This window comes from Eschrichtius robustus, chromosome 15 (assembly GCF_028021215.1).
Source record: "Eschrichtius robustus isolate mEscRob2 chromosome 15, mEscRob2.pri, whole genome shotgun sequence".
NCBI lineage: Eukaryota > Metazoa > Chordata > Mammalia > Artiodactyla > Eschrichtiidae > Eschrichtius > Eschrichtius robustus.
This window is the reverse complement of record NC_090838.1, coordinates 26,077,548-26,090,351: the sequence shown is the minus strand read 5'-3', so window position 1 is coordinate 26,090,351 and position 12,804 is coordinate 26,077,548. Positions and strand designations below refer to the sequence as shown.

Genomic DNA, 12,804 nt, shown 5'->3' with positions numbered 1-12,804 from the left:
TGTACGCAAAGCTATTTTGATTTTTAAAACCCAAAGTCCACAAATAAGCATATGAAAACATGTTCAACATCATATGTCATTAGGGAATTACAAATTAAAACAATGAGATACTACACACATATTAGAATGGCAACAATCCAAAACACTAACAACGTCAAATGCTGATGAGGGATGTAAAGCAACAGGAACTCTCATTCATTGCTGCTGGGAAACCAAAATGGTACAGCTACTTTAGAAGACAATTCGGCAGTTTCTTACAAAACTAAACATATTCCTGGGACTTCCCTGTTGGCCCAGTAGTGGTTATGACTCCGCACTTCCAATACAGAGGGCGCGGGTTCGATCCCCAGTCAGGCAACTAAGATCTCACATGCCGCACGGTACGGCCAAAAAATTTAAAAAAAAAAAAGAAAGAAAACAAATTAAACATACTCCTGTCATAAGATCCAGCAATCATGCTCCTTGGTATTTACCCAAATGAACTGAAAACTTAAGTCCACACAAAAACCTAGACACAGATATTTATAGCAGCTTTATTCATAACTGTTACAACCTGGAAGCAACCAAGATGTCCTTCAGTAGGTGAACGGATAAATAAACTGTGGCACATCCAGACAATGGAATATATTATTCAATGCTAAAAAGAAATAAGCTATCAAGCCACAGAAAGACATGAAAGAAACTTAAATGCATATTATTAAGGGAACGAAGCCATACTGAAAAGGTTACATACTGTATGCTTCCAACTATATGACATTCTAGAAAAGGCAAAACTATGGAGACACTGAAATGATCAGTAGTTGCCAGGGAGCAGAAGGGAGAGAGGGTGAATAGGCAGAGTAAGAGGATTTCAATGAAACTGTATTCTACAATATGTCATATACAGTCAGAACCCACAGAATGTACAGCACCAAGGGTGAACCCTAACATAAACTATGGACTTTGGGTGATAATGATGTGTTAATGCAGGTTCATTGATTGTAACAAACGTGTGTCAGATATTCATGGGGGGGTGGTAAATAGAGGAACTCTGTACTTTCTGCTCAATTTTACTGTGAACCTAAAACAGCTCCAAAAAAAAACAGTCTATTTAAGAAAGAAAGAAAAAACAAAAATCACCAAAGCCAAAGAAAGTGTGTTTACTTAGCAGTTAATATGTAAAGAAGCATCCATTTAACATACTCATTAGTATACATATACCAAATCAAAAATATTTATTAATATATTGTACTAGGCACCCTGGGGAGGGGATATAAACAAGTAGACAAGGCTCCTTACGACAAGGAGTTTGAAATATAGCTAAACAGACATCATATATTCACAAAAAAACTAAATAAAATGGAATTTAAATAGTTCAAGACAGAAAACATGCCACAAAGAGTTAAGTTGCCAAATTACTAAAATAGGAATTAATAGAACAATATGTGCTTAGGGGTTCAGTGGATCACTTCAGGCTAAAAGAATCAGGAAGTCAAAGATATGCTCCAGGTCTCAAAAAATGGGTAAGATTTGTCTAATTTTCTGGAGGGAATTGGTGAATTCCAAGAAAGAGTAAAACTACTGGAGTTGGGAAAGAAAATTAAATGAACCAGTTTCACAAAACAAAATAGGGAGACAAGACTAGAAAGACTGCTAGAGGCCAGATCATGGAGGTCACTGAATGCCAGGCCAAAGAATGAGCACAGAGACTCAGAAATCTTAACTCTAAAACACTAACAGGGGGCAAGTACTTGTCTAACCTAAGTATATACTGATGACTCTTAATCTAAAGAAAATGCATTTATAAACATTTTTTGTGAGATACAGATAATTTAAACATATACAGTAGTCAACAACGGTGGTTTAAAATTCACCATCTTTGCCATCCAAGTGAATACATATACATACAAGTCCTGCTCCCATTTTTCGATTTCCAATCAACACCAACAGGCTACCCATAACCCCATAAACTGAACCTCTCCATAAGACTACTCTATCACCCAATAAAACTCTCTATCCCCTTAAACTACTTACATCACCACTCTTTATCCCCTTAAACAAAGATGTCTTTCCTCTGGGGTAGAAAAGAAGGTGGCTCACTGCCCATGAACTGGAAAGAGGGGTCATGTTAGGGCCATCATCACTACCGGCTCCTTCTGCCCATTCTATTTATAGGACTGTCACCCTCTATTCATCATTAAAACCAAACCTACTAAGTACCTACATATTCCAGGCAAAACATAAAATGCAGCATTCCTTCCCCAATCATCTGAAGAAATGACACACACAGGACCCTATACGACCTCTGGTAATTATTATTAATAAACTGCACTTCTCATATATGAAAACACTTCAGAATTTGTCCATTGTTACTTTCAAACTCTTTTTGTAATCCTTTTGTTTTATTTGCCATAAACTCTTCTACATAATTTTAATCACATACTACTCAATTCTCAATGCATGGCCATCCACCATTGTATCCAATCCCATACTTTCTAATTAAATGTTCCAACATACCTCAATTAAGGTATCCCAGATCAGTGCTATAGTTTATATATCTACCTTTACACTTACATTATGTATCTAAAGCCCTCCCCTTAAGTAATCTACCATTAGAGTGACTGTTTTCTTCCCTTTCATGGGCACATTCATATTTGTCCAATTTCCCCAATCATTTATAACTAACTCTGGCACATATAATCTTTCTGAAACATGGCCTCCAGATATAAAATCACCCTGTGAGAGTCCTCTTTCTACTGAAAACATTTTAAGACTTTTGTTAATATGGCTTTTTATAGAAATTCAAGTACATATACTATGTTACCACTTATTCAAAGTTTAAAGTCATGAAAGACAGTAATACATACCGTTTAAAGATAAAGGTATATACTAAAAAACATACAGATACGTATAAGAATGATAAAACCAAATTAAGGATAATGCTCATGGGGGAGGGAGAGGTGAAGGAATGCAATCCAGGAGGGACACACAAGACTTCAACTCTATTTGTGATGTTTTATTTTTTTTAACCGAGTCGAGAATAATGGTTGTCTGCCACAATTGTTCTTTATACCTTTTCATATGTGAAATATATTTAAGTGAGTTTAAGAAGAAAGAAATCCAACTATTAATGAGAAGCACCCTCTCATACAGAGTGACAAGCTATTATGTCCAAGTTGCAGTAAATGCTCATTGCTACATCTGGGACACCACTCCTGTGCTTTACCTAAGCCAAGAAAAGAAAAATTACAAGACTACAATACAAACTTTCCCTTAGACATATTTTAGATGTGTTCCAGGTTTATTTTCTATAGCTATACACAACCCATTTCTTTCACAACGCTCACAAAAACAAAAATTAAATCCTTTAACTTTGTATACCTAGATTCCCATTTACTCTTAAGTGCCTCAGACAGTAAATCAGAATAACGACCTTTCCTTATTTGTCTCTGTTAAAATACAAGTGAATGGGTAAGACCACGTAACTACTTCCACTTGGCTAAATATGGACAGTCATACACATTACATCTCTGTGCGTGAGTCTAACTCACTTGTATACTAACTTTTCAATATCAACTTGTAACATCTAAATTAAGCCACTCATCATTCAACCGCGAATGAAATGTCGTCTCAGCCAAACGTAACCTAGCCAGGGCAATTCCAAAACACTCCACCCCAGCCCACCGAGCGTTCACCTCATGCACACTCAAGGTCCCATCCCTGGACCAACGTTTACACCAGCCAGAACTGCTCTCCTCCACTGGTGAGCCTCACGCGCGCCTCCGTATCCCAACTTTCAGCTCGCAGTGGTAAAACCAGCAGAGAGGGCCGGAAGTTTCACCTGGTTCGGAACCCAAAGGAATCTATAACTCATACACCGCAGGTGCTGAGTTTCTCGTCCCTGGTGAGTAGAAGGTGGAAGCCCCCAGCTAGAGGACAAGGGCTAGTCTTCCATGGCGTCCTCCGGAGTCCTAAAGTCTTCGACGGAACAGTTCAGGTACCTGGCCCGCCTACTTCCCTCCCCGCCCCCACTCCAGACCCACCCCACCCCCATCCCGGGCGCGAAGCCTGCTGTACATCCCAGCACCTGCGGGTCCCAGGAACAGACACGGATCCACTTCTCTCCACAAGAGGGTAGGGCTTGGATGCCGCCTCGGACGCTCGCCTCTGGCCACCGGCCTCTCACGTCGGGACCAACCCTGCGACCCTGTCGCTTTCTGATCTAACAGAAGGCAGTACCGACACCCTCTCCAGGACCTAGCAGGGGACCTGGGCTTCTCCGGTGCTGAGCTCCTAGGCCTCCTCACCTCTCCCAGAGGACCAACCCACACCGGACGCTCAAAGCCCGAAAGGCAACTCCCACCACTCCCCGCCTCGCCCGTGTTTTCTTCCCAGCTGCCGCCGCTGAAAAAGCCAAGTCCTAAGGTCCTCCTCAATCAGCTTCCGGGCCTCCTTTCACAGCCAGGCCTGAGCCCCCAGCCCTGCCCTCCGCCACCCGCTCCAGTCACGCCGCTTCGCTCCTCCGGAGGCCGAGCCCCGGGGCTGGGCGGCTTCCTTCCCCGGCATCCCGGGGCCCGGCTCCTCCCGCGGCCGGCCCGGCCCCCGCCCGGCGTGCGGCACACTCACCGCTGAGCGCCGAGGCCTGCAGGGTGGCCCCAGAGGTGCCGTCGATGACTTTGATGGTCCCGCGACTGGTGACGGCCAGGATGGCGTTGAGCGCCGGGTGATAGGAGAGGCTGTGCAGCCCTTCGGCGTCGCAGCGCATGCAGCCGTCCCGCAGCACCAGCCACTCGGACACCCCGGCCGCTCCCGCCCCCGCCGCCGAGGAGCAGCCCGGGCCCGAGGCCGCCGCAGCCGCAGCCGCCATCTTCCGGCCTGCGCTCAGCACAATCACACTGGAAGCGGCTCAGTGACAGTCCCGGGAGATGCAGCACCACCGCCAGTCACCATCCGGGGCCAGGGGGCAAGCCGAGCGCGTTAGCCGGAAGTGAGGTCAGGCGCCGGCACGCACACGGGACGTCGGCCGCCCGCCCGGAGAGGCCAAGCTCAGAGGGAGGCTGGCGAGGGAGGCTGGCGAAGGAGGGGGAGAGGGAGAGGGAGAGAGAGAGGCGGGACCCGGGGCGGGATGGGGAGGCGGGCGGGCGGAGCATGCGCGGGAGGGCTAGCGCGTGCCACGCGCCTCTGGTCCCGCCAGCTACGCGTCCGCAACGTCCCAGTTTTTTTTCGAGCCCGGGGAGTGGCCGCAGCCTGCGCCCCGCCCAGCTCCGCTGCTCCGGGCCGTGGCGGGGTGGGTGGGTGCGTGAAGAGTGGGGGGTTGGGACGTGTATTTCCGCTAGGCGAGGACGCCGGCCGGTGCGACCTGGCCGAGACGTCTTGAGGCCTGTTGCTGCGGTTCCAGCTGCGCCCGGACCGTTCCCAGCAGCGCGGTGCAGCGGTTTGGCTATGGCCCAAAGGAGACCTCAGGTCTGGGCCTCGGCTCAGCAGTTTGAAAAACGTCTAGTCTGGATTTGGAGAAACCGAGCGACTTCCCCAAGCCCACGCGTATTACGTTGCCCACCGTCCCATCCCCAAATCTTTCTGTTGAACAGAAGTGCCAGATACGAGGTGCTGGAAGCATATAGTTAAGCTTAGTTTCTTTATCCACATTCTAAACGCAAGACTTGTTAATCGGTGTGTATGGGTGTTGTGGGACTGCAGTTAAGTAAATTTACAAATCCCCCTCTGGAGCATAACAATGCTTTTTTAACTTTTTATTTCAAAATAATTATTATTCAGTTAGTTGCAAATATAGTACAGACTTCTGTGGTCTGTCACCCCAAAACCCGTAAACTCTAACTGTGAGAAAAACATTGGACAAAGCCAAACTGAAGGTCATTCTATAAAATACCTGAGCAATACTCCTCAAAGATAGAGAGGTCCTACTTACCCAGAGTCCCCTAACAGTTACATAATTGTAGTACAATATCAAAAGCAGTGATTTGACATACGATGTGTGTATAATTCTATGTCATTTTATCATGTGTAGATTCATGCAGCACAATCAAGGACTATTCTGTGTATTTGGGGAACATTTATCTCGGAAAGCCTAATTTCCTCTTCCTTAAAACCTAATCAAAGTGCTACTGGGAGGCTTGAGATTATTTGTTAAATGTGTAGAATAGGATCTGACATATAGTAGGTGCTCAATAAAAGTTATGAATGTTAATTACCTTCTCACATTCCTGCAGACGTCCTTCAGGAAATCTTCATGAATTATCCCAAGTACATCTTAAACCTGTTTATTCATATGCAAAGTTGTATTTATATAATCTATATATTCATTCCATTTTAGAATGGCGAATATGCCATTTTTAATCTGATGTTGGGAGGTAACATGTAATAAACTGGGAAAAATACCCAAGTATTAAAGTCTAAATGAATATCTGATATTGAGTCACTGTGGCTTCATTTATCTGTGAACTTGGGCAAGTTGCTTATACATTCTGAAAATGTTCCATCAAGAGTCAAATGGAGATGATCAAATTATTTCCCCTACTTTGGCTTGTTATGAGTCTTTGTGAAAGTACTTGTAAACTGTAAAAAATGGAAACACTAGGAGGTTAAATGGCTTGTCCAAGGTCTCACAGCTTGTGAGGAGGGGTATAATAGCAAGCTAGAGTTTGAACTCAGGCAGTTTGACTCTAAAACCCATACTCCAAACTTAAGCCTCCTGCTCAAAACTTCAGTGTCTTGAGGTAAATAAAGGAGTGCAAATGATCAAATCTAAATGTAACTGGAGGTATCCTTCCAAAACAGTTTTTTAAGTCAGAGGACTCAAGCTGAAACTATAAAAACTGCCATTTCAAAGATTTTCTCTCTCAAGACCCATTTGGGCCAAACTTTTCCATTAATCTGAAAGCTTGCCCTGAATAGGCCTTTAATACAAATCAAGCCCCCCATCTTGTTGGTAGGGAAAACAAACTAGTAACCTGAACACTAAATTTAAACTTAGTGTACTTTAATGTGCTATATTGAAAAGAATAAAAGGCATAGTTTTTTCTGTTAGACTGTGTTACATTTTTTCATTGGAACAAAAATATATATATAATTCTTTCTGTGAATTTAGATTTCTTTCACCTGTAAATTAGCTTTCTCCAAAGCTCATTACCCAGAAGATGTCCTGAAATACAACACTTTCATAATCAAAAAATTTTGAGAAAGAAGTCCCTCTATATAGCTCCTCTTGGGAGATTTATCATACATATTAGCATATCAATACTGTTTAACCTCCTTTTATCAACATTTCACAAACTCATATAACCATAGAACCCTGAAAAACCAGTGTTGCAAAGAGCAATCTTTAGTGTAACTTGCTGCTTGTTTCTGTGAGTGTGTATTTTTGTTTGAGCACTGGCTGAGACCTCCAGACTGCAGTGAAGTATTTCAGGACCCAGGGTAAGATTCTTGGAACTGATCATGAAAATGAAATTAGGCAAGACTGGGTGAAGTTTAGCATCAGCTGTGTTGTTAATGTCTTTCTGCTTGAGGAGTTGAGAGCAAATACTCCTGACATTGAAAATGTACTGATTTTCATGGCTATTCTATTTTGAAGCGGTGGCCTTTTGAGGGCCTTCAGCCCAACCATTTTGGGCATAGGAGGTGATCACCTAAAGGAAGTAGAAATTCCCACAGACAATCATTCTGGAAAGAGAAATTTGCTGGAATCAGACATGTGGACTCAAAAAACAGGCCTTATTGATACAGAAAAAGCATTTTGATAAAAATCCAACATCCTATTTGTAGTGAGGTGGATGAACCTAGAGACTGTCATACAGAGTGAAGTAAGTCAGAAAGAGAAAAACAAATACCGTATGCTAACACATATGTAGGGAATCTAAAAAAAAAAAATGGTTCTGAAGAACCTAGGGGCAGGACAGGAATAAAGAGGCAAACATAGAGAATGGACTTGAGGACACGGGGAGGGGGAAGGGTAAGCTGGCATGAAGTGAGAGAGTGGCATGGACATATATACACTACCAAATGTAAAATCGATAGCTAGTGGGAAGCAGCCGCATAGCACAGGGAGATAAGCTTGGTGCTTTGTGTCCACCTAGAGGGGTGGGATAGGGAGGGTGGGAGGAAGAAGGAAGAGGGAGGGGATATGGGGGTATATGTATATGTATAGCTGATTCACTTTGTTATACAGCAGAAACTAACACCATTGTAAAGCAATTATACTCCAATAAATATGTTAAAAAAAATCAAACATCCATTACAAGGAAAAAAAAAGCCTTTCAGCAAACTAGAGGGAAATTTCCCCAACTTGAAAAAAAAAAAGCATCCACAAAAAACCTACAGCTAACACCATACTTAACAGTAAAAGACTGACTGCTTTCCCTCTAAAATCACGGACAAGTCAAGAACATCCACTCTCATCAGTCCTTTTAACACAGTACTGGAAGTTCTGGAACTTAATGGAAGTCACTGCAACAAGGCAAAAAAAAAAGAAATAAAAGGCATAGAAAGAGAGCAGAGTTTCTCACCCCCTCCTGCCCCTCTCTTTCCCTTGTGCAGTCACTGGTGATGGGGAACCAGCCTGTAGTAGGAGGAATAGAGGCGAGGTCTAAAAGAGACAAGCTTCCCCAGAACTGCAAGATGATGATTGGCAGAGGAGTAAGCAGGGGCTCTAGCTAAGTGGAGGCCTGTCCGGAGCCACATAGGAACAGAGAGAGAGGTAAAACTGATGCTTGAGCTTACAGAGCAAACACTATACCTGAAGATTCCCCGGTAAGTACTAGGGGGAGTCTGAATGGTTGCCTGAGGTCATGCCATAGGAGCTACAATTGGGGCACATTTATAACATACTCCAGTAAAACCCACAATACACACACGCGCACACACACACACACACTTAAGCTATATACAAAATTGCATAAAACAAATGCTTGATATAGTAAGGGAATCTGAATTTAGGGAAGGAAAAAAAACTTTGATGACAATAAAGAAATCTTTAAACTTAAAAAAGAAAAAAAAATTAGAAATCAACAGCCTAATACCCAATTAATTAACTTCTCTGCTGAAGTCTACAGGGAGATTTGCTTTGTCCCAAAGCAGAATACAATGAAGTTCTAATGATTTCTAATGGAAAGGCTGATCTCCTAGAAATCCTTTCTATCTGGCCTGATATTGACAGTCAGTATATGTATCACTAAAATTTATTCTAAGGACAAAAAGCACAATGAGATACCACTTCACATTCATTAGGATGGCTACTATAAAAAACAAAACAAAACAAAAGAGAACAAAAAACAAAAAAACACAGAAAATAAATGTTGGCAAGGATGTGTAGAAATTGAAACTCTTATGCACTATTGGTGGGAATGTAAAATGGTACAGCTGCTGTGGAAAATAGTATGGGTGTTCATCCAAAAATTACAAATAGAATTACAATATGATTCAGCAATTCCACTTTTGGGTACATACTGAAAAGAACTGAAAGCAGGATCTCAAAGACATTTGTACATCCATGTTCATAGCAGTATTATTCCCAATAGCTAAAGTACAGCAGGAACCCAAAGTCTCCATCAATGACAGATGACTGTATAAGAAAAATGTGAGATATATATCTATATCTATATATGGATATTATTCAGACTTAGAAGCAAGGAAATTCTGAGTCATGCCACTACACAGATGAAACTTGAGGCCATGATGCTCAGTGAAATAAGGCAATCACATAAAGACAAATACTGTATGATTCCACTTACATGAGGTACTTAGAGTAGTTAAATTCTTAGAGACAGATAGTGGAATGGTGGTTGCAGAGGCTAAAGGGAGGAGGGAATGGGGAGCTGTTTAATGGGTACAGAGTCTTAGTCATGCTAGATGAAGAGCTCTGTGGATTAATGGTGGTGATGGTAGCACAATAATATGAATGTACTTAATGCTTCTGAACTGTGAACTTAAAAATGATTAAGATGGTACCACTACGCACCTATTAGAATGGCTAAAAAATTTTAAACTGACAATAACAAGTGCTGATAAGGATGTGGAGCAACGGGAACTCTCATTCATTGCTAGTAAGAATACAAAATGGTAAAACCACTTTGAAAGACAGTTTGGTAGTTTTCTATAAAGCTAAACATAGTTTAACCATATGAGCCAGCAATCACACTCCTAGGTATTCACCCAACTGAGTTGAAAACTTATGTCCACACAAAACCTGTACACAAATATTTATAGTAGCTTTATTCATAATCACCAAAACTTGGAAGCAACTAAGATGCCCTTCAATAGATGCATGGATAAGCAATCTGTGGTACATCTGTACAGTGGATTGTCATTCAGTGATAAAAAGGAATACATGATCAAGCTATGAAAGACATGGAGGAACCATAAGCGCACAAGGCTAAGTGAAAGAAGGCAAACTGAAAAGGCTACCTACTGTATGATTCCAACCATACAACATTATTGAAAAGGAAGAAGTGTGGAGACAGTAAAAAGACCAGTGGTTGCCAGTGGTTAATAGGAAGGGAGGAGCAATGAATAGGTGGAGGATGGGATTTTTAGGGCAGTGAAACAATTTTGTGTGATTCTATAATGACAGATACATGACATTATGCATTTGTCAAACCCCACAGAATTGTACAACACAAAGAGGGAACTTTAATGTAAACTATGGGCTTTGGTTAATAATTATGTAGCAGTATTTGTTTATTTACTATAACAAATATGCCATATTGATGCAAGATGTTAATAATAGGAGAACTGAGTACAGGGGAGCAGTTATATGGGAATTCTCTGTACTGTCTGCTCAGTTTTTCTGTAAATCTAAAACTGTTCTAGAAAACTAAAGTTTATTAATTTTTAAAAATGGTCAGAATGGTAAGTTTTATGTTATATGTATTGTACCACAATTTTTTTAATAAAAAATTTACTGTCAGGAGGAAACAGAAGCACAGTCCACATTTGTTTCTCATCGCTGGGAAGGGATAAGAGTCTCCCCAGTTATTCCAGATTCAGTTTCGTTTCACATCAGTGGTATCCTAGTGTCCTGGAAAGAGGCCAGAGCTAGGGCTGTTACAGGATGTGTATATTTGGGATGTGAATATCATGATTTCTAGGAGGGAAATGCAGTCACAGGGAACAATAGCACGCTAGCTCCAAATATTGGGTTAGTGCCAAAGATCAGTCTTCATGATGTTAATACATATCTAGAGGGTACTGTTTTTTTAAAAATTACTCTCTGTAGTGATTTGCATAAGCTTACTAGATTGGTGTGAGGTTTTCTGTACTTCAAAAATTGGAGGTAATCATCTTTAAATGTGCCAGTGTTTCTTGCTGTCCTTCTTCTACATGTTTTTACTGTTTTTCTCACTTCTGCTATCTTCATAGTTTTCTTGCCCTTCCTATGAAAAATGTGATACAGTGTAAAGATGAGAAATCAAACAAATTATCTCACATACATGATGCAGTGTTTGGGAGATGTACTGATATGTGCAATTTACTTTGAAATGCATTAAAAAAGATAGATTGGGGATGGATGAATAGAGGAATGGATTGAAGTGGATAGATATGGGATAAAGCAAGGATAGTAAAATGTTAATGGTGGAATCTTTTTCACTATGTTTACTATGAAAATTCTATCAACTCTCCTGTATGTTTGAAACTTTTCATAATAAAATATTTTTTAAACTACCTACCAGAATGAAAAAATAAAATTAATCACTTGTAATCCCCCTCCAAAAGAATTCTTTTCCAGTGGAGTTTTGTCACTAGTGACTAAGAGCAAGCTGCTAAAGCTTCCTAACTCAGTCACCTCCTGTGTGAAATTATAAAGCTGGACAAAATCAGCAGTTCCCAAAAGTCATTTTATGTGTTGGCGGCACCAGAGTCATTCTGGAGCCCCACCCTAAACCTATAAAATTACACTCTCACGGAATCCATATTTTTTAGACAAGTGTCTCATGGGGTACCAACCTGGTTGGTTAGTACCAACCAGGTTTAGAAACCTTTGGACTACAGAGTCTTTTCCCATTCTGAAGTGGGTACCTGTTTATACTAAACCCTTACTAGGAACACATGTTCTTACATTTTTAAGGTCCAGGGATCTTATTAAAATATAGATTCTGCGGGTGGGGATCTTAGATTCTGCATTTAACAAGTTCCGGCTCTGAGGCCAATGCCGGTGATGCCTCGACCATATTTTGAGAATCAAAGAGCTAGAAGATCAGAAACAAGAGACAGGGGAACCCCCTATTTTTTCATAGGTTCAATTCTTCTTTTTGGCCAAACCACACTCACAGGAAGTGAAGCATGTTGAACACCTTCCATTTTCTGAATTTGATATAGAATAATCATATGGAAAAGCCTAGTGCCTTTTTGGTGTGAGCAGTCATTATTTCTGGAGAAAAGCTCAATGTGGCATTTAACTGAAAGTTTTGGATACCTGATCCACTTACCTTAGACACTTTCAGGCAACGATACAAAAGTTCACCAGGCTGTTCTGGATTAAGGATAGACATCTTCAGGAGCCACAGATATAATAAGGGTAAGCATAGGACTGCAGCCTGAGATTAAAGGAAAAGTCATGGACTGAAAAAACAAACCAAAAAATAGTGGGAACTCACTGGAAGTTGACTAAAGTACCTAGAAAGTTCATTTGCTTTCCTCCTTGCTTTCATATGCTACCTGACTTACCTTTCTAATAATATTTTGTGAACAATTATTGAGAATTTATTATGGTCCAGTCACTGTGTTAGGTATTTATTAAGCACTTACTACAACCTCGCCACTAGTGATAAAGATGAACGAAACAATAGAACAAAGACACAGGTGTCGGAATTC

General features: G+C 41.3%; 1 protein-coding gene across 5 annotated transcripts in view; it reads right to left on the bottom strand.

The window, feature by feature from the left end:
* BIRC6 (baculoviral IAP repeat containing 6) overlaps positions 1–4,922 on the bottom strand; it is a 249,345-nt gene extending 244,423 nt beyond the window's left edge. For 4 of the 5 annotated variants that reach the window (XM_068565174.1, XM_068565175.1, XM_068565176.1 and 1 more), the window contains exon 1: positions 4,606–4,919. In XM_068565174.1, coding sequence (XP_068421275.1) covers positions 4,606–4,846 — 241 coding nt within the window. In that variant the 5' untranslated portion in view covers positions 4,847–4,919. Of the gene's footprint in view, positions 1–4,605 lie in introns of all 5 variants that reach the window. The other variant, XR_011076759.1, reaches the window with a different exon arrangement.
* Between the last annotated feature and the right edge of the window lie 7,882 nt (positions 4,923–12,804).